Source organism: Lycorma delicatula, chromosome 2, assembly GCF_047948215.1.
Source record: "Lycorma delicatula isolate Av1 chromosome 2, ASM4794821v1, whole genome shotgun sequence".
NCBI lineage: Eukaryota > Metazoa > Arthropoda > Insecta > Hemiptera > Fulgoridae > Lycorma > Lycorma delicatula.
The window spans coordinates 228,191,322-228,213,273 of record NC_134456.1 but is presented as its reverse complement, the minus strand read 5'-3'; the positions used below and the strand labels follow the sequence as shown (position 1 = coordinate 228,213,273).

At 27.3% G+C, this 21,952-nt stretch overlaps 1 protein-coding gene across 6 annotated transcripts in view; it reads left to right on the top strand.

Moving 5' to 3' along the window:
* The window catches only part of LOC142319718 (uncharacterized), a 78,899-nt gene that overhangs the window by 36,182 nt on the left and 20,765 nt on the right, over window positions 1-21,952 (top strand). For 2 of the 6 annotated variants that reach the window (XM_075357311.1, XM_075357312.1), the window contains exons 3-4: window positions 10,548-10,750; window positions 15,444-15,547. In XM_075357311.1, coding sequence (XP_075213426.1) covers window positions 10,603-10,750; window positions 15,444-15,547 — 252 coding nt within the window. In that variant the 5' untranslated portion in view covers window positions 10,548-10,602. Of the gene's footprint in view, window positions 1-972; window positions 991-1,315; window positions 1,460-6,200; window positions 6,219-10,547; window positions 10,751-15,443; window positions 15,548-21,952 lie in introns of those variants that run through there. The other 4 variants (XM_075357310.1, XR_012755262.1, XM_075357309.1 and 1 more) reach the window with 4 other exon arrangements.

The following is a 21,952-nucleotide window of genomic DNA, read 5'->3' as shown; positions in this document are numbered from 1 at the left end:
GATTTTCTTTATTTTGACATCAATTCCAGTTTTGTTAATGATTTCCTTTTTATTGCTGTTTTTTGCCTCTGGCAACAACGATGTAACAGCATGATTTTATTTTGTAAATAAAATAAAATCTTATTTACTATGTTTTATGTAATAATTCACCTTCTTGAAAAAGATTAATATTATTTATTAATAAACTGTTCTAGCAATTAACTATACTTTTTAAGAAACATATTTAAAATAAGGAAAATGTCTTGAATTGTAAGTTTAAGTACGGGAATATTTTAACTCGTAAAGTATAATCTATTAATTATGTGACATATATGAGAAAAAGTATACTGTTATAAGTCCCACCATTTTCTGGAAAAATTCACATTTGTACGGCTAAATTATTCATTCTTTATTTTAACTTTCCCCTGCCCTTTATTCCTTCCTCTTTGAATGGTAATACAAGAATTTTTTACTGCAGCCTAGTTAAACTATGATTCTATCCTTCCAACATTTAGTAACCAAGGAAGACAAATTAATCCGCATAATTTGTCTAGAAAGTTTTATGTTTTTAGCTTTTTTAAAGTTTATGCTTTAACATTGAATTTGTGGGTTTTTTTAGTGAAATTCTACATTGTAAAAAAAAAACATTTTCCATGACCACTCTTTCAAGAGTTAAACTGTGTTGAATGGCCGAATTAGTGGTATTTCTTGTTTATGTTTGAAGATAATCATGTTACTGTAGCATATTGATTATAGTGCTTTATTGATATTTTTTTTTAATACCAAAAAATTTCATTTTAGATGAGTAAACATATAATAAGTTAAATAATCTCTACAATAAAATCATAGATATCTAGACTTTTATTTTCTGTTTGACTGTTTTACTAGAAGCCATATTCTTAAATTCTCTGCATGATTGTAGGACATAAATCTTCTACCGGAGGATAAAAAACATGGAAAGCGCATGTGTTGAAGATTTTCGTTTTAATATGCCGTAGATACACTGTAAATGTAAGCTAACTTATTCGTTTAGTGGAAATTAGTTAAGGATATAGATAATGAAGGTCATTTGAATTAATTTTTATAAAATATAAAATATTGCTATCTCTTAGAGAAAATAATTTTCGAGAAAATAATTTTCTAGAAAATAACTCTTAAAACATTTTTTAGATTGGTATTTTGATTTCAAGGAACAATACTGTGAGTAAAAAGAAAAGCCAGTCAGAGTCTGTTTGCCTCATAGAAAATTTATATGCAGTTATAATTTATTTGGATTTTAATCTGTTTTAATAATTAAGCAATATTTAACTATTCACATTGACAATAGGAATTGATGCCAGTTACATCTACCCGCCTTTTTTCTAAAAATGGGAAATAAATTTTGCATTGAATGAAAAATGCCAAGGCTAATCAAAATTTAAAACAGAATCTTCTGGATGAATTCAGAGATGCCTCTACTGACCTCAGCAGATTTTTTGTGGTAAGTTAACCGACAACATTTTGCAGGAGAGCTGAAGATATATAAAAAAGAAACATCAGCGATTTTATTTAATTTTTTTGGCCAATCAAATATGCATGAATTTTAAATAAGTAAAGTTCTGATAAACAGTAAACAGTAACTGATTAGAACACTAACATTGTTAGATAGAAAAAATCTGATGTCGACACCATATGACTTCCTTGTACATCTATTAAATTACATATACTTACTTTTGCTGCACTTAATTTAATCTTATCTCATTTGAAAGTGAGATACAATCCTCCAATTCTTTAATAAAAGTAGACAGTTATACAATTGTTGAAATACTAGTTTTTATTAATATCAAATATTTATACAGTTATTAATTTAACAATCTTACTTAAAATATTAGGTTAGAGTAAAAGTCTGTTGATTACTGTTTAAATAAATTGTTTACCAAATAATCCAATAATAAAAAATGATTATTCTACACCGTAAGGTCAAAATTAATATTTGTAACCAGTATACATGAGTTCACTAAACGGAATAGTTTAATTATTATTAACTTTTATTTATACAACACAGAAGTCTGAAATACACACCAGAAATCTTGTGCATATTACACACAGTGAAAAAAATTTTCAACAATCACTTTAAATGTAATACAATTCAAAAATGTATTTTATTTTTCTGTTAATTAAATAAAATAATTTTTTTTAAATAAATATTCAATTTGTTAAGAAAATCCAAAAATAATATGATTCTAAATTATAATTATAATATTAAATAATCAGATGTTTCACCAAATCTATTATTTTTATTTTATTTTACTTTAATTTTATTTCACTAATAATTTTTTTTGCTATTATTGAATTATTATTTATTGTAATTTTTTTGCAATCACGGGTTAATAATTATTAAATCAATATATTTAAATTAAAAAAAGAAACTGTAAAAAAATTACAAAAAAAGTTAAAAAACAAAAGGGATGAAGCTGTTGTGAACTGATGTGCATTCCCTTTAAGAACCAAATATTTCATTAATTAAAATTTTAATTTAGATTACAATCAAAAAGGGAGGTGCACAAATAGATGTTACAACAGTGCTAAATCCAAAATTTCAACATCCTACGACTAATCGTTTTTGAGTTGTACAAGATACATACGTATGTACAGATGTCATGCCGAAGCTAGTCAAAATGGACATTTCCATTGAAATATGAAAACCGAAATTTTTCACAATCACAATACTTCCTTTACTTCGTACAAGGATTCTCTAGATGGATAAACAGTTTCTTTTTATTCATATATGACATTTATTGTTGTCTTCAATGATTTACATTAGGTTCATATTATGAATGGTCTAAATTAATGATGTATATTTAATCTTCTAAAATCTCAGGGTAAATATTAGTATTTTAATGATCATTCAGGCAAGCGCCAATGTAAGCAAGTTTGAAGAAAAAACTGAAAAATTTCAACTACATTATTTAGTGTTTTGAAGCCCTAGTATTCATTAGACAATTTCATATAAGTAATTTTCTCTTCCTTTTCTTTAATGATACTGTTTAATTTATTCTTTCAGTAGCACAGTGGTGAAACTGACTAAAATTAGATTGCTATGTGAGTTTATCCGTAGTCACTTATTTTGTTAAGTTTTACATCCTGCTTGCTGTGTTAATGCTGAGAAACAGATTATTTACGTTCTTTGCATGGTTTTTGGTTTTATTATATTATGCATGGTTGATTTTAGTGTGTATTTTTCATAAATGAATAATTTTATTTATTATGAAGATATTACTCATAAGCCAGGACCAATCATTTTGTGATTTTACATACTTTCTTTCTTCATTGATTAAAATTGACTGATCAGCTGAAATCTGTGGTATGAATTTAAATAATCAGTGCCAGTCACAAGGAGGATTCTGATAGGTGTAAAACACAGAGCTACTTTTGATATACTTAGTTTTTACTGTACTATTCTCCAGTGTTATTTATTAGTATTATTTTAGTATTTATTATATTTTGATTATGAAGATTATTCAAGGTTATAAACTGAACATTGTCTACTGCTAGTGTAATTATGAATTACAAAAGTTGGAAACTGAACTTTTGTAATTCATAATTACTGGTAGATAGCTGATTAAACTCTTTTTCAATCTTTCTCAGTTGTACTTATTAATATACAAGGTCTGTAAATAAAGTAATGAGGCTGGTTCAGAAAAACTAAAGTCGGAAACAGGAAAAAGTCGCAGGGACTCTAGTCAGGTGAATAGGAATGTTTTTCTTTGCCAAAAACTCATTAATTGAGAGTACAGTGTGACATGGTGCATTGTCATGATGCAGTATGCAGTTGTCTTTGATGATTGGTCTCATGCGGGAACTCTTTTCCGCAGTCTTTAAGGATTTCTTGGTAAGCATATTGATTTTCAGCCTGTCCTGTAGGCAAAAACTCCTTATGGATAGTGCCATTATTGTTGAAGAAACAAATTAGCATGGTTTGATTTTGATTTGCTCATTTTTTTTTTTTTTTTTTTTTTTTTTTACATAGTGGGTTTGAAGTGTGTCCTTGCTCTGGCGTTGTGTTTCTGGGTTGTACTTAAATATCCAAGATTCATCACCAATAGTAACATTTTTTAGAAAATCAGGATCAGTTTCAATTCACCCTAGAAGATCGTGGCATACTTCCACCCTGTGAAGTTTTTTGGACCAATTTTGCACAAACCTTTTTCATGTCCAATTCGTTTGTCAAAATTGGATGGTCTTTGGTATGGTTTCAATAGTGCTGCGGTCATATAGTATCAAGTCTCTGATTCGCTCAACATTGTCGTCACTTTTTGACGTTAACGGTCTTCCAGAGTATGGATCGTTCACAGGTGATTTCCGGCCATTTGAAAATGCTTTGAACCACCTAAAAGCTTGGGCTCATGACACAGCAACATCTCCATACGCCCTTTTCAATTTTGAAAAAGTTTCAGTAGCATTCTCACAAAGTTTAACACAAAACTTGATTGCACAAAATTGCTCATAATTAGTATTAATCATTTTTGTAATGCACAACAAAAACTCATTTGGTGAAAAATTTGCTTATGTCTCAGGTGGCAACAATACTAAAAATATCAATACCTAATATAAATCAGCTGTTCATATAACCATATATTTACTAAAAAGTTTACAGTGTTGCCACTTTGGCTGCCAAAAAATTAGTCTACTTTATTTACAGACCTCGTATGTTGTTCAAACATCATGTTTACCATTTTTCTTTCCAAAACAGGAAAACTTTATTACTGTAAATAAAAATGTAATAAATTTATCATGTAAGGAAATCAGTTACATCATTTCACTGACCTTATTCATTGTAACATCAAGCTAGCCTTCTTTGTTTAACTACTTTTTTATTTTTTATATATTTTTTCCTTATTAGCTGGCTTTTGGCACCAATTAATATCTTGAATGATGAGTCAGTAAAGCTTTAGTGAATTTTTTATATAGTTAGTGATTTTTTTTTGACAGTTTTTTAAATTATTACTGGTAAATAGTAATTTTAATTAATGTTAAGTTACGTAATCATAGACTTCAATTCAGATTCAGTCAACTTTGAATTTACGATCAGTAATAACAGACATTCAGCTAGGGGGATTGTAAATTATTTATCCTGATTCATATTTTCATTAGTTTTTTTAAAGCTTTATAATTCCTAAATCTGTGTTTTAAGCCAGAATTTTTTTTTGTAGAAAAGCTCATACATACAGAAAAAAAAATTGTGCCAATCTACTTTTGATGTTTTATTTACCTTATTAACTCTATACAATTTAACCATATAAATAAAAAACTCAACAATGAGAATTGCACAAATATTCTCAGTTTTGCTAGTCAAGTTATATCATTTTAGGTTCAGGTCAAGTTATGCTAGTTAGTTAAGTTAATTTGTATAAAAATTGACGAGTTTACCCTTCGGGGGAGGGGTATTAAGTTATTTCGGTGACTTTTCTGTTTAACAAAATATGTTCTAAGCATTAAAAATTTGAAACTGCCAAAAAAGAAATTTTCTTTTTGGCGGCCTACATACTCAAGGGGAAGCATTCGGGTAAGTTAATTTTTAAGAAAAAATCTTTAAGTGGTGATAATAAATTAAAAAAATTATTTTTTATATTGTTTAAAAAATACAAAGATAAAGCTGTAATTCTAAATAAACAAAGTTGTAATTTTCTAGGAAGGAGTGAAAATTTTTGGCAAATTTTTTTTGAGACGCTAAAGAGTAATGGTTATCAAAAGATTATGTTTTTTACATTTTAAATACAGTGGGTAACTTGCAAGATGGATTTAAATTTAAAATAATTTTTTTAAAAACTAAAAAAATATTTCTTGTTATCATAGACCATTGAGGTGGGACAGGCACATTTTTATTGTGATCTGAATCAATGTAGAAAATATAGATTCAAAAACTCATTTTCTGAAGCAAGCAAGATATTGCTAAAAAAATAAAAATATATAAAATCATTTTTTGAGGAGGAGTGAATATTAAATAAAAATTGTTGGTAATGTTTGATCTCTATAAAAAAATGTAACTCTTGTAAGAAACTTTTTTTGCTGGAAGTGCCCCACTAAAAATTTGAAATTTTATTTCAGTCAAAACACCCCCACCTGTTTCTCCAATTTTTGTAAAAATTAATTACATTCTTTCTGTCCCCAAGGGTAGTTATTAACCATCTTCCAAGTGTGATGAAAATTAAACTACAGAGCCCAGAATTATAAAACCAAATACAGGCAAGCATACATGGGTAAGTCAATTATTATCCGCAATGTAGTTATAAATTTTATTGCAATACAAATAGGAAACTTACATGTACATCACTTTTCAACATAGTCTGCTTGCATTTCAACGCCCTTGGTCCATTGTTGCACAAGCTTCCTGATGCCCTCAATAAAAGAAGGTTTCGGTTGAGCTATGAGCCAGGAATGCACCGCTTCTTTCACTGTTTCATCGGAGGTAAATCGATGGCCCCTTAATGTCTCTTTGAGTGGACCAAACAAATTGTAGTCAGATCAGGACTATACGGAAGATGAGCCGGTACTTGAATGTTGAGTTTCTGGAGCATTTCAGCATTGTGGGCAGCAGTATGTGGACGGGCATTGTTGTGCAACAACACAAACCTTTCGACAGCAGTCCTCAGCATTTGCTTCGAATTGCAGGCTTCAGCTTGGCAGTAAGCATCTCACTGTAACGCACACTGTTTATTGTCATGCCCCTTTTTTCATAATATTCTAGTACTGGTCCTTGTGAATCCCAAAAACCATAAGCATCAGTTTTTCTGTGGATGGTTGGGTCTTGAACTTTTTTTACAGGGCAAATTTGTATGTTTACATTCCATATCTGCTGTTTACTCTCCGACTCGTAATGATGGATCCATGTTTCATGTCACCAGTGATGATTCTTCTAAGAAGATGTCCTGTTCATTACCATAGTGATCCAAATGTTTTTGGCAGATGTCCAAGCGCGTTTGTTTATGCAACTGTGTGAGTTGTTTTGGGACCCATCTTGCACAGACTATGAAATCCAAGTCTGTTGTGGATGATTTCGTTAGTAGAACCGTGACTAATTTGCAGACGATGTGCCACTTCATCAATAGTTACTCGTTCTGTCTAAGTAAACCATGACAGGTGCACGCTCAATGTTTTCCTCATTTTTGAAGGTAAACGGTCGTCTGGCTCCTTTGTCATGCGTAACACTTGTACGACCATTTTTGAATTTTTCAATCCATTCGTAGACACTCTGTTGTGGCAACATACTGTTACCGTACTGTACCGAAAGTCTTCGATGAATTTCGACCCCTGACACACCTTTCGACCACAAAAAACAGATCGCTGAACGTTGCTCTTCTTTGGTACAAACAGAAAGTGGAGCAGCCATGGTTAATGGCAGGGTAGCGATAATGAAACTAACCTAGCAGCAACAAACCTGCACAGACATAACAACAATTAAATCACGCATGCGTCATCTAAGCAATACGACAGTACTACCAACATAAACAAAAATATAACTAAACTGCGGATAATAATTGACTTACCCTTGTACATATATAACGCACACAAATGACAGTCTGACAAAAATAGATTTTTTGACTTGGGAGCATTGGAATAAAAAATTTTTTAATATCTCTTTAAAGCACAAAACTTAAAAAATAACCAGTTTTTTTTAGCCTTTTTTTTTACCAATCCTATATACTTTCCTCTTATTGTTATGGCAAAGTAAAAATATTGCAATTTCTGATATATTGTGTTCTCTTGTCTTTATATTTAACTCCTTTATTGATTAGATTAAAATACAAAAGAATTAGGCTATTCTGTTCTTTTAATAATTTGTTTATATTTTCTACTCCTTATAAATATTTTTTTTTCTCTATATTTCAATCTTTAACTTTTTTTAATCTTAACATTCCTATCAAATATTCAAGTATCAAAATATTCAAAACTAAAATTGTTTTTCTTGTTTACTTGCTTTCATGTTTCCTTTATCTTATATATCTTTTTCTTTGATAAATTATTATTGGAGTAAATAATTAACATATTTGTTGAATTCATCCAGTAGTTCAAAATATTATTTGCTTTCTTTGGTATAATAAAAATAATAATTTCATTTGAACCTTCTCTAATCTTGAAACTTTGGCATGTGAGTTTACACAGCCTGTACATTTCCATGCTGTATAATTCAGTTGGTTTAGTTGCTTTTTCTTTTTTTTTTTTTGTTATCTTTCAGAACTTTTAATTTGAATCATAGTATTCAGTCTTCCACAAAATACTCGGTTACTTTTATCCTCAATCATTTACTTTATTTTTTCTCTCTATACAGTCTATTTATTCCCATCATCTGTTGGATCTTTGAACTCTCTGCCTGTAGCAGTTGTCTTCCTTTATAATAGATTTTTCTTGCCTTAATTATTTTTATTTTTAAATTTATTAAACTTTTTCTACTAAATTTACTTTTCCAACTTCTAGGCCTGAATGTTGCTCCGATTTCAACCTTTTATCATGTCTGATTTGTCATTCTTCTTTTATTAGGGCTTTTTCTCCCCTTAAAACTTCAGTGTTAATTGATTAATTCCTACTCTTTAATTGTACGTGGTCAGAATCACTATCTAATATTCTGTATGTCTTAACAAACAAAATATTTTGAAAAATCTCTTCCTAATCATTTTTTTTATATGCCTTCACTAATATTTTTGGGTTTATTCATGTGTGTCTTGGAATTTTTTTAAAAAAGGTAGTAATTTCTTGTTTATGATCAGTATAAGATTCCGAAAGTGTTTGAATGCTGTACATCAAGGCATAATGTCTTTCTTTACATCAGTTGGCAGGATATTATATGCAAAATTGAATATAGACTTTCGCTTCATTAATATTACTAAAATCGAGGAGAAAATTGTCTTCCATTCAAGATCTTTTGCCCAAAAGCAAAATTGAGCAACTGCACAGTAGAATTTGATTACAAATCAAATGTTTGTTCAGGGGGTAGGAAGGTAAAGTAGTAAATGAGGGATGAAATAAGAAGGTAAATGTGAAAGTAAAATCTGTCACTTCTCTCTTTTCATTGTTTCAACTCTATGATATATTTTATTTTGTTAATTAATTTATTTTCAGAAGTTTGAATATTTTATATGAAGTAATCTCAAATAGCTGGTTAGCTGTGTAAATACCATATACTAAAATTCTAATTAAGTTAAAGCAGAAAACTTTTATCTGTACATTTTGTTCCTTAAACAGTATTAATTATATATATATTTATCACTCATTTCACAAAAATGTTCCTTGATTATATTAAGGACATTGTCACTCGAGGTAAAAATTTGATCCATTTGGATTAGCCCACTATCATAGATAATTTTTTTAATTAAAAAATTCCTGATTTTTTGAGTCCCAAAAATAAGTTTTGGAGAATTTCAGTTTCTACAGAATATTAAGGGATATAACACTTTAATTTTTTAGGTTGAGACTGTATGGTAAAAAAAAAATATTAATGTTCTGTTATTTGCCATATTTCTAGTTAAAAGACATTGTAAGTTTATCTATATACATTGCATAAATTGAAGTGTTATTGTTCTGTAAGTTGAAGATCATGTGTTAAAATAATTATAGTGTAATTTCATAATTGTCAGTTGTTTATCAATAATTTGTTTTATGAGTGATTAGTAATTTTATATTTATTTAAAAAAGAGTTATGTAAAAAATTATTAAATGCTGACAAACTTACTTTTATCTCGGTTTAACTTTTGATAAAATTATCTAGAAAAATAGAATTTTAATTTAGCAGATAAGTGAAACAGTAATAACATAGCAATTCATTAATAATGTGTGGTTGTGGTTGTTTTCTTTTTTTAATATTAGTGCTGGAACATAGTGAACTTCATTTTCTTTTATATTGCTGAATTAGCATTTATTTCTCTGTAGCTGCTTGCCTAGTTTTTTTTTTTTTTAGTAATTGTAGACATTAAATTCTTTAATGTCTAGAATGTATTTTTGTTTTTTTTTTTAATTTTATGTCTCATTCTTGATGTTTAATCTGTAGTATTTGAATTGAACTTCTTAAATATCAATAGTTAACTTATTTAAATTTTTATTGAATGTAATATCTGTAAAGTATTAATTTTTGTTAATATTGTTTCTTTAATTTAAGCAAGTTAATTAAATTACTCAAAACAAAGTGTTAAAAATAAAAGTATCATGAACAGTTTAATTTATCTTTTTTTCTCTTTTGTAAAAAAATTGTTATGACTAAGTATTGTCATGTTTATTGTCTATTGTTTTCTAAATATCATTGTTTCACGGGACAGATCATATAAAACTAATATATAAATCAAATAATTGCAAATAGAAACTTGATCAAGCCTTAAGTTAATCTAGGTCAGATGTTTGTGACAGTGGTGGTGGGGAGTTATATTTTAATGAGATAACTAAAACTGTTTTAACTCTTTAAACGTATCTGTGTAGATTTATTGAAGAAATATGTTTTGTTGAAAGTAAACACGCTGTGAAATACAAGCCAACAATTTTTGGAATATGGCAAAAAATGAAACCGGAATTGAAATAAGAATTCAATCTTGTTCTGATCACAGGGAAAGAAGGAGGTCTGTAAAAAGCGATACATTGTTGAATTCACATCTATTGATAATGTCAGAGCATTATTACATCGCAGTCAAGGCTTCACTTCATGCTAGTGATACTTCTGTTTTTGGACTTGAACCAGTAGAAGTTACCGCTCTTTTTGAACGATTTCCCGGATCATCAAAAGATATTATTAATGGTGTACTTATCAAAGGTACTGATAACAAATATTCTTAAATCATTCTGGATTCAGAAATTGCATATTTATTATAAATATTACATGATTTGACTGTATAAATATGTATGTATTCTAACTCATCTTGCTGTATGTTTAAAAGATTATTTATGCAAAATGAATTTTTTTTTTCAAAATATCTCATACCTTCTTCAAATAAAGAAATATTTTAAAAACTTTTTTTTAAGTAACAAATTTCCATTGAATCTAAAAGAATTTCTATTAAAAAATCCAACACACTCTTTATTAAGTCTTAAGGTTTTGCTGTTTGGACAAGTCATATTTAGTATTTGACTTGTAGTGTCATGATTCATTGAAATGAAATTTAGTCTCCTTTTATTTGCAGTTAGAATTGTTATTCGTTTGTTTATTATTTTATATGAAATTATTCATAAAAGTTTGTAAAATTTTAACCGTCATATTTGATCATTTATTATTTAATAATTAATAAAAAGTAATGTAATTTTATCACTAATTACTATTAGATTCCACAACAAGCTTTAAAAAACAGTGTAAACTTTATTGTATAGAAGTTATTGAGATAAATAAAAATAAATAAGTATAAAAAACATAAGTATTCAATAATAATGTAATTGTAGAAATGTAACCAATAATTTCTAACTAAATTTAAAGCAAAAATTTAATTCAAAGAAAGAAAAACCAGACCTTTAAAACAAGTGGTAGAAAATGATGATGGGGTATTTAACCTCCTTCATTACTATAGAATATCACTATTTTAAATTGTCTTTATATCAGTTATTCCAGATTTTTCATGAATAACATAGATAACAAGTTTTTTTTTTAGAAGTGAAGAGTTTTTCCAAGATAGGTGACTATTAAATGTCTGCTCAAAATAAATTAACTGTAAAGTTGTTTATTTGCAGAATTCAAGACTTTCCTTTTCTTATTGTTAATGGTACATAAATTATGTAACTCATGTTACATAAATAAAATAATTCATTTCACATGCAAAACAAGCCAAGAATGTTTATATTGTTTTCATAAGAAAAAAATTGAAGTTAGGTTGAATATTTTATTCAGAAAGTATTGAAAATTAATAAAATACATAAAGAAAATACATATTGAAAATTATGTGTATAATAATATACATTTTTCTTACATTATTGTTCATCTCTTTGTTAAAGTTCATATTGATTTAATTTTTCTTTTTTTTAATATGATGTGTTTTATAAAATTTATTTTGCCATTACTCAATTATTTATGGATATGTGCTCTTAAATACGGAAAAACTGTTTACCATTTACTGTGATTTTCCTTCTAGACAGATGTAACAAAAAATGTGGTTGATATATTCTAATCAAATCTTTTGGTTCAGATTGTCAAAATTTGTTGAGTAATTTCCTTTATATATGCAGACAATCCTAAATGGTTTTTTTAAATGTATCTAGTAAATTTACATAAAATTGTATGACTAAGTTATATGTATAACTTTTAGTCCTCTGTTCACCAATATAAATACAAACTCTCCCATTTCTCTGTTGAATTTTATGTGATCAGAAAATTTTAATCTAGTTATTAATCTACGACAGATTTTCCCATTACAGCTGGAGTTTTCTAGTTGTGTTTTACTATAGTTTTCAGTATTTTACTACTTTTTGTGTTTTTTTTTCTTATATTAACATTAATATACATGAAATAATATTAATTATCCAAATGTTCATTAATCAGAATTTATATCCTTCTCAGAATTACTATATCTATCACAAAATTTACATCATTTTATAAGGAGAAAAAAATTTATACTGCTGCGATTGCAGAAAAGTAATCTTGTTCAAATAAACTGAGAAAAATTTAGTGTGTACCATAATTCCACATGAGGGCAAATATTACAAAACTATTAACTCGGATATTGATAATCAAATAGTATGAGTAACATATTTGTATTGGACATTATGTAAACTTATCTGAACAAAATTATATCGAATCTCCCATCAAACATGTTAAGTACTCAATTTTTATTCTACTCTTCCTTTGAATTTTTGGTATCAAATTAATTATCTTGTTAAAACAATCTCTGTTAAAACATTTTCAGTTTCAGAGTCAAACACAGACTGTTATTTATTGTGAATATAAAATAGAGCATTGTTTTATTTATTTATTGATGTTTTATGTATGAAAGGTGTGTTACTTTTTCAAATGCATGTTGCTGCATGTCTTATGTTTTTGTAGAAATATTAATTCTGTATGTTTTGTAAATTAATTAGATAAAATATGACATTTCTGTAGCATTATTTAAACCATCTATTGTTAAGATGCAGTTGAACTGTTAGTTAATCAGATGCAGTAGTTTTAAAAATTTGTAATTGGAAGTTTTGTCTTTCTTTATTGTAGAGACTTTAATTGTTAATTGCACTGTTTCAATTATGTTGTACTTATTTATATTCTTAATTGCACAGTTATTAATATTTATTTATAGATATATCAAAATAATCTAAAACAAATAATGATGTTAATTCTTTGGGATGATTGTTAGTACCCAAAGAACTAACATGAAATGTAGTCTCATGATACATACCTTGAATAATGTGGTTGAACTAGATAACTTAATAATTTCACAGTATTTGTTAAATCTCACTGAGCAGCTTCCTGAAATGAAAAATAATTAATTGTGGATAAAATATCGACATTGGAAACCGCATCTAACAAATTGATTTTGTTGCTCGCTGGTAATTCTAGGCAGAGTTCATCTGTTAGATGACCTCATGATCTTGACATTAAATAGTTGATTCTTGTAGCAATTAATGTTCCTATAAAAGAAAAAATGAATGGTTGATACTAATACTAAAAAATAAATAAAAAAGTTTCATTAGTTACTCATTAGATACTTCATTAGATATGCATAATTTTTTAAATTAGAGTAAATTTTTTAATGTTATGCATTTACACTATTATTATCCAACTAAATATTACATGTCGTTACTTTTATGTATTGATTTTAAATAAATCATCAAAATTTAACCCATTCAGTTTTGTTTGCTGCTTGCCTTTAGGAATCTCTCAGGTGCTATTTATTATTATATTATTTATGTATGTAAACACACACACATATATACAGCATATCTTAGATATATATATTTCAGTAGTGTAAAATAGAACTTAATATTTGTTTGAATTGTAATTACCTAGTTCCTTCACAATACTGATGTTGATACACAGCTCCATTAACATCAAGGAAAAATGACAAGTGAAATCTAGACAGTTTTAAAAAGCATTTCCCTTCAGTATTGTTTTTTAGTTTACATTTTTAACAATAGAATGAACTGAACTAGCACTTGTGCATTAGCCATTTTTTTAAATTCTTGTTTTGTAATGGGCGGTAACTTCACTTTATTTGGTCTTTCTGATTGATCTTATTCTTCAACACTAAAGCAGTCACGTTTGAAACATATAAATACACATCATTAAATAAAATTAGTCTTTCTTTCATAGTAATACTGAGAAAGAGATTTTTAAGTTATATTTACTCCCGCACCTGATAACACATTGTAGTTTTAGACAGTGTAGTCATGTATCTAATCTTACATTTTATTATAATTTTTATTGTTTTGTCTTACAAAGAATATTGAACAATTGAGTATTTAGTATTTTTCAGACCCATAAAAAGCTATATAAAATATAAAAAATAACCAGTCAGCCTTAGGTAAAAAACAGATGTATTGATAGAATAATTTGTTCCATCCATTTTGTGTAAATATTACAAAATTGTTTATTCAAGAATATATATGCGAAATATAACTAAATTAAATTTTATTGGTAAAAATGTTATTAAATTTTTTATTTGCATTTTATTTTTTTATTTTGTTTCATATTAAGTCATAATCTCAAAATAATTACCTAAACATTATTAATTAGCAAATGTAATGCCTGTGAAACATACAATTGTTTTGCTTCTCACTTGTTAACATTAAATTCTTAGACTAAATGATTTTTAAATACAATCTTTATTTGAATTAATTTGTAACAGCAACATAACTATTCTTAGATTAATGGTTTCTGCTAGGTTTTATTTATCTTAAAATTCCATTTTTTTTTACAATTTTTCAATATTCTGATTAGTAGTGTATAAGCTTCAAAAGCCCAAATACATAATTTGATAGCTGATATACATATTTGATCTTAACTGAACCTTCTGAATTCCACTAAAAATAAACAGTAACCTGGAAAAGTTGAAATATATGTTAATTTCAGAAATAATAAGTATTATTCTTTTTTTTAGAAATTCTTTTTAGTTTGAAGAGGTGTAAAATTATTATTAATTTACAATATATAGGTAATTTAAAATTATATTTATATATATAATTGTAAATATGACCTAAAAGCCAACATTTTACAAAGTAATTATTTTTAAATGGCAAGGTAATGTTGATATAATGGAAACTTTACTATTGATAAAGTAATCTATACTAGTTTGGAACTGTTTACATTGCCTTCTTTTAAATAATAATTAAATGTGTTATAACTGTAAATAATTTGTAACAATCTGCTGTCATTTATCTGTATCAGTTACCATAAAATTAATTTTTATTATGTTTATTGAGATAATATGTAAATGTGCAAGTATATAAAAAAATATAAAATATACAGTTTTTCTAATTTTATGAGCTGTTATTTTTAAGGATGTTTGAAAAAACTTTTGCATATCTTTTTTCAGGTACTCCATTTCAAGTTATTAATTTATTAAGTGAGTTAGGATATAAAGTGGTTTGCAGTTCTGGAGAAGCAGAAATTGTGTGGACTTTGTGCAGAGAAATATTGGTATGATATATATTTGAAATTTCTTATGTACATTTTATTCAACTACACTACATTAATTATTACTATTATTTATATTTGTTTTTTTTTAGTTATTTTTACTTGTAGCTTGACTTAATTATTTTAATCATGAAATAAGGTGTTATATATGTATGTTTTTTGTAAGACAAATTGCACAGTTAATTTTTTATATATTATTTGTATACCCCCATCTTTTTAATTGGCTATTTAAATTTTGTATTATACTTCTTTTATATTCAATTATTTTTCTTGTAAAATTTATTAAAATTAACTATGTTCCTTAATTACATAATATTGTAGATGTGCAAGACACTTTACTAAACATCCACCTCACCAGTTAGCTATTTTGCCCAAACACCCAATAGAAAATCTTCTAAGAAGCCCTCAGGCAAAATTATTATTTCACTAAGGAAGAAGAAGCTGGATGTCAACATGGCATCACAAATGGAGCAAGTATTATTGTGGACACAACTCCTATGTACCAAACCAAAAAAGAAGGGATCAGAAATGATAAAAGGGAAGGGTTGAAGGATGGAGAGCAATCAACCTGTGAAGGGGAATAAGGACCTTTATTATATATATAAAAGGTTTGATTAAAAAAAAATCTGGAATTTTAGTTTTTCTCAAAAATTTTTTATTTATTCATCAGTATTGATTTTAAAGCACTCCTTTTCAAATAATACATTTGTGCCAGCACTTTTTCCAACCTTCAAGCACCTCAGGAACATAATTTCCAATATGGCATTTAGCTCCTTCAACGATTCTGTCTCTACCTCTTTCAATTTTAGCAAAACATTGGCTTTCATGGTTTTTTTCAGCTTGGGGAATAGGAAGAAATCACAGGGGCCGTGTCCAGCAAATACAGAGGCTGAGGCATCATAGTAGTGCTGTTTTTTTGCCAAGAATTCACGAACAAGCAGTGAAGTATGAGCAGGTGCATTATTGTGGTGCAATTTCCATGAATTATTTTGCAGAAATATAGGCATTATTTTCAGATTGCTGTACACAATTTGCATAAACTTGCAGGTAGTAATCTTTATTGACTCTCTGATAGTGGTTTGGTGATTGTCTATAATTATTTTTTTCACTTTTTCGACATCGTTGGTTGTTGATGTGCTGGGACGTCCAGGGCGCTCATCATCTTCGTCTTAACGGCCCTCTTGGAAATGTTTGAATCACTTGTAATTTCTTGTTTTATTCTTAGAAGAATTGCCAAAAGCAACATTCAACATTTCCACTACCGCAGTGGAAATGTTGAATGTTGTTAAATAAAGTGCAGCACCGCGCTGCACTTTATTTCATTCTTAAAGCAAAATTTAATGCAATTTTTTTGTTCTGTTTTTTCCTAAGTTAAAAATCGCCGACTATACCAAAACATGTATAATCCTTTTGACATCCAACAATAAAGTAAGCATCCAATATGGCTGCCAATATAAACATACATTAGGAACAAGTATATAACAGATTGATGTTGTAAATGGACCTATGGACAATTGGATTTATACAATCTGGGAAAATAAAAATTCTGCATATTTTTTTTTATCAGACATCATATATATATATTTGTGATGATAAATATATTTTTTTCTTTTTTTTTAATTTAGTAAAAAGTTTAAAAAAAGTTAGTTATTTTTAGAGATATTATTACATACACAGTTGCTGTATTTATTTGCCCATTGATATTGCCGGGATAAAATCCTTTTTTTTTATAGTTAAGCTACACATAATTATTAAGTTGTTTATATTTTTTGTCTATTGTTCTTTATTAATTCTGTGAAACTTGATGCTCCATCTAGCTCAGTATTGTTTGGAAATTAATTAATTGTTTTATACATATATTTTAACTATATTTTCAAAACTACCAATATATTACCTTTAATGACAATATAAAAAAAAATGTCATATTTTATTGTGGTTGTATTATGAGCTTCAAAATTATCAATTTTCTTATAAATTTTCATTTAAACTAATTTAATTGATTGGTTGGTTGATGTTTATGTGTATTAAGATGATAATGATAGTGGTATAAAACCAACTTGAATTAAATTACATTTTATTAGTGTAGGTTTTTCTGAGTTTTTGGCTTTATAAAATTGCCTGATTGTTTGATAATTTTGTGAAAAAAAGGGTGGTTTAAAATGTGTCAGAGATTTAGATTCAGTGCTCCTTATTCTTAATCAGAATCCACGTATACTTCTTGAGTATTAAATTAGTTGTATTTAAATTATGTTGCTATTTAATGGATTTATTTTTCTCATTTTTAATTTTCTAATGTATTATACAGCAAAATACGGACAAAGTCACAGAGGCAGTGAGTTCTTTAATATTGTACCCATTGCATGTCAAATGTTCATGTATGCGTAAGTTAAAACGGTTTGTACTTGAAAAAAGTATCATGATAAGATTTTTTAAGTTAGTAGAAAAGTACACTGTTACACTAGAATTTTTTCATATTTTTATGAAAAAGAATAGAAATCCCTCATTATTTAAGGACACTATATGTTTCAAAAGCATATTAGTTGTTTTAGACTTAATAGTGGTTCACATGCTTTTAAGTTTAGTCACTACTAAGGAAGATTAAACAATGTATTTGGCATTAAGTTTTCAAAAGTACTTCCAAACCAAATGCTTTAGTAATTCCAGTTGAATTATTTTTAAAAGTTTTAACTAAGAAATTATTATTAAATGCAGCTCTGTAGGTTTTCATGTTAAAAACACGTAGATTGGTTTGTTGAAAAATATTCTTTCTATATTTCTTAAATTGAATTAATTTATAATTATATTTACACAATAACATTCACATATTACTGGCGAATTATAATTGGATTTGCTGCCTGTTGGGAAGCAGTGTAAAGCTCAATATAAAAAGTAAGTTTTACATTTTCTAGGTCTTTCTCTTTTTACTATTGTTTTGATGCACTGTAATTACTATATTGAATCTACTGTCAGTATGACAAGGGTAAAGGTATTTTACAATAAAAAAGTTTCATACAATGTTTTCAATTTTTAAAAACAAATCTCTCCAAAAAAAAAGCCTCCAAAGTCTTCTGCACTTGCTTCCAACTTACGTTCTTGATAGCTTGAGCAATTAATATCATTCATGATTTGTGTTATGTCTTTCAATCTGTTTCTTCGTCTATGGTTCTTTTCCTCTATAATTTCTTTGTTAATTAATTTTGGCAGCCCATCGCATCATAAAATGTGAACTATTAGCATTTTTATAATAATTTTGTTAAGCATGGCCCCTTGATATAAGTATATAATTATAGTTAAAATACAAAAAACCGCCTATCAACAATTGAATTTAAAGCATTCAAGTGCTTTCAGAATTAAATTCCATCTTCAGGAACTCTCATATTCGTCCTATTTATAATATTAATTAAAACTTCACACGTAAAATACACGTATAAAAAAATCGTGATATTTGCTTAAAACATAGTTGGTCATCATATGTTTTAAAATTACATCAACGTAAACGTCCTGTCAATTTGTTAGTCTCAACTGTTGCGTTAAAAGGGAGGTGGATCAGGTTAGTCAACATAATCTATTATTACTATTTAATACCTGCTTGTATAAAACATCATTATCAAATTATTTCTGTCTGTTTATTAAATATAAATATGGAATTTTTCTAAAATATTCATATATATGTTATTGAGAATGTTAACAAATTTGCCTGGGTTATAATTATGGTTACTATTTATAATGTGTTTAGCAAAATTTGATTTATCTGTATGACCTTTGTTTATATAATTTTGATGCTCTTTTATTCTGACTGATTGGTCATGCCAATGTATTTCAAATCACAATCCACACATTTCATACTATATATTCCATGTTTTTCTTAATTGACTTGGTTATTTTTTTTTTTTATTGTTTTTGTAGGACCTATTATTTATATATTTTATTATTAATTATGTATGCAGTTTTTAGCCCATACCAAAGGTCACACAGATAAATCTAATTTTGCTAAACATGCTATAAATAATAACCATAATTATGACCCAGACAAATTTATTAACATACTCAATTACTCTGATAACTATATAAGTTATCAGAGTAATAATATTTTAGAAAAATACCATATATATGTAAATAATAATAAATTAATAAACAAACAGACAAAATTTAAAGACACATTTAAAAATTCAACAGATAAAATGATGTTTTATACAAGCAGGTATTAAATAATAATAATAATAGATTATTACCATTTATTATTGGCCAAACTGATCCATCTCCCTTTAAACACAACAGTTGAGACCACCAAATTGACAGCATGTTTACATTGATGTAATTTTAAAACTTATGACGACCAATTGTTATGTTTTAACCAAATATCATGATAATTTTACATATAAAATTTTAATATTATAAGTAAAAAAAATATGAGAGTTCCTGAAGATGGGATTTAATTCTGAAAGCACTTGAACGCTTTGAATTCAGTTGCTGGTAAGCGATTTTTTGTATATTAACTATAATAACATGTTTATTCTTCCATTTAATTTTTTCCAGATCAACTGCTTCTCACATTTGCCGTTACAAGTATCTCTTCATTGTATATTCTATTCAGTAATAGATTATACATCTAAAATTGATTATAGATTTACAACTGCTTTATTTGATTATAAAACTTTTTCAAATTATTTGCATATTTGACATATGTCAGTTATCTTGCCAGATTTTATTTTCTTGCACTTCAAACAGAATTAGAGTGTTTAGTTCACTGGGAATTATCCATTATTTAACATTAGGAATTATTGAAGTAGATTTTTTCCCTGTTTAAGTAATATTGGTCTTAATTAGTATGTATCCACATATGTAGATTTATATTATTTATTAACTCAAGCATTTTATAATAAGCAACACTCATATTTCATTAGGTAACTGGATAATACAGGATAGAGCATTATTTTTAGTGACTTTTTCTAACAGTGTTTTTCCTGACTGCAGCAAATAATTTGTGTAACTATCTTTGCGAGTGCTTGTGGGTATAAAACTCATGAAAGTATGTTTATATAAAATTGGTATCAAATGATGATTTATTTTGATTATAATTAGATGTACGTATAACTATTTAAAAAACTGAAATTATAAAGAATAGGTGCTGTTTTTTCCTAACTGAAAAATCAACATTTTTGAAACTCAAGTACGATACCAAATGCTGAAAATTATGATTTCTGAATTATAATAACAGGATTATGCAACAGCATTAAGTATAATAATAATATGCATGGAGTAAACTGCAGAATAATATACATCTTAAGAAATACTATGAGATAAAAATAAAATTAAGTGGTATAATTGGAAATACTATTAACATATTCACTGTATATATTTTTAATAAACAGAATCCTGCCAATTTATTTTATGTATTAATGTTCCTCTAAATATAATTGTTAGAAAATTCATATACTAATTCTGTTCAAAAAATTACCAAATTTTTTCTTAATTGCAACATTTCTAATGGCTTATAATACGATATCCAAAAAAATAGGTTTACTTAAGTTCAGTCTTCCAGAAGGTAGAGAAAATTTCACTAAAACTAAACAGACTAAATCAAGGTCACCAAATGGTTTTTTTGCAGTATTAATGTCATTCACTATATTTGCCTGAAGGACAACCTGTAAACCAGCAAGATGAGCCCCAAATTTAGGTGCTCCACCACAACATACCCTCATATTCAGCATTGTTAAATTACAAATTATGTACAAAAAATCAAATGACTTCTTCCACAGTTTTAATTCTCTGCCAAACTGATTCCAGCAGGTTATTTTGTGTCATAGATTAAAGTCTAAAATTTGTAATTTTAAAAGACAATGATTAAAAAAAATTGCCCTCAGCACTGAAGGCAATTCTAACTGTTTTAAGTAGGACTTAAAAGAGTAGTCATGATAAATGTATCATAGATAAATGTATCACAATAATCCCAGATAAATTATAATTGAGGAAGCAACTTCAAGGGTGATGTGGACCAGTGGCTCTCTCACTTAAACCCTAAAAATTTTATAGCAGAATATAAAATTATTAACAGATCTCTTAACATAATATTTTTACTGGAAATCAACCCAATACCCTTTTTTAACATTGTACCATTTGTGATATCGTTGTTCATTATTATCTTTTTTTAAATATACGTAAAGTTTTTAATTGTACAAGAAAAGATTATTTATTCTTATAATATTGCATTCAATATTGTTGCACTTTCAATTGATTAAAATTTAAAAATAAAAGGTCAAGATTATCAGCTCTATTTTATAAACAATAGAAGCACCCTTAAGAGTGTTTCAAAAAATTATATATTCTTGTATGATTGCATGGAGAAAATTATTTGTTAAAGCAGTTTCTAAACAACAATTCTGTTGTGTGAGCAAGTCAACATCAGGT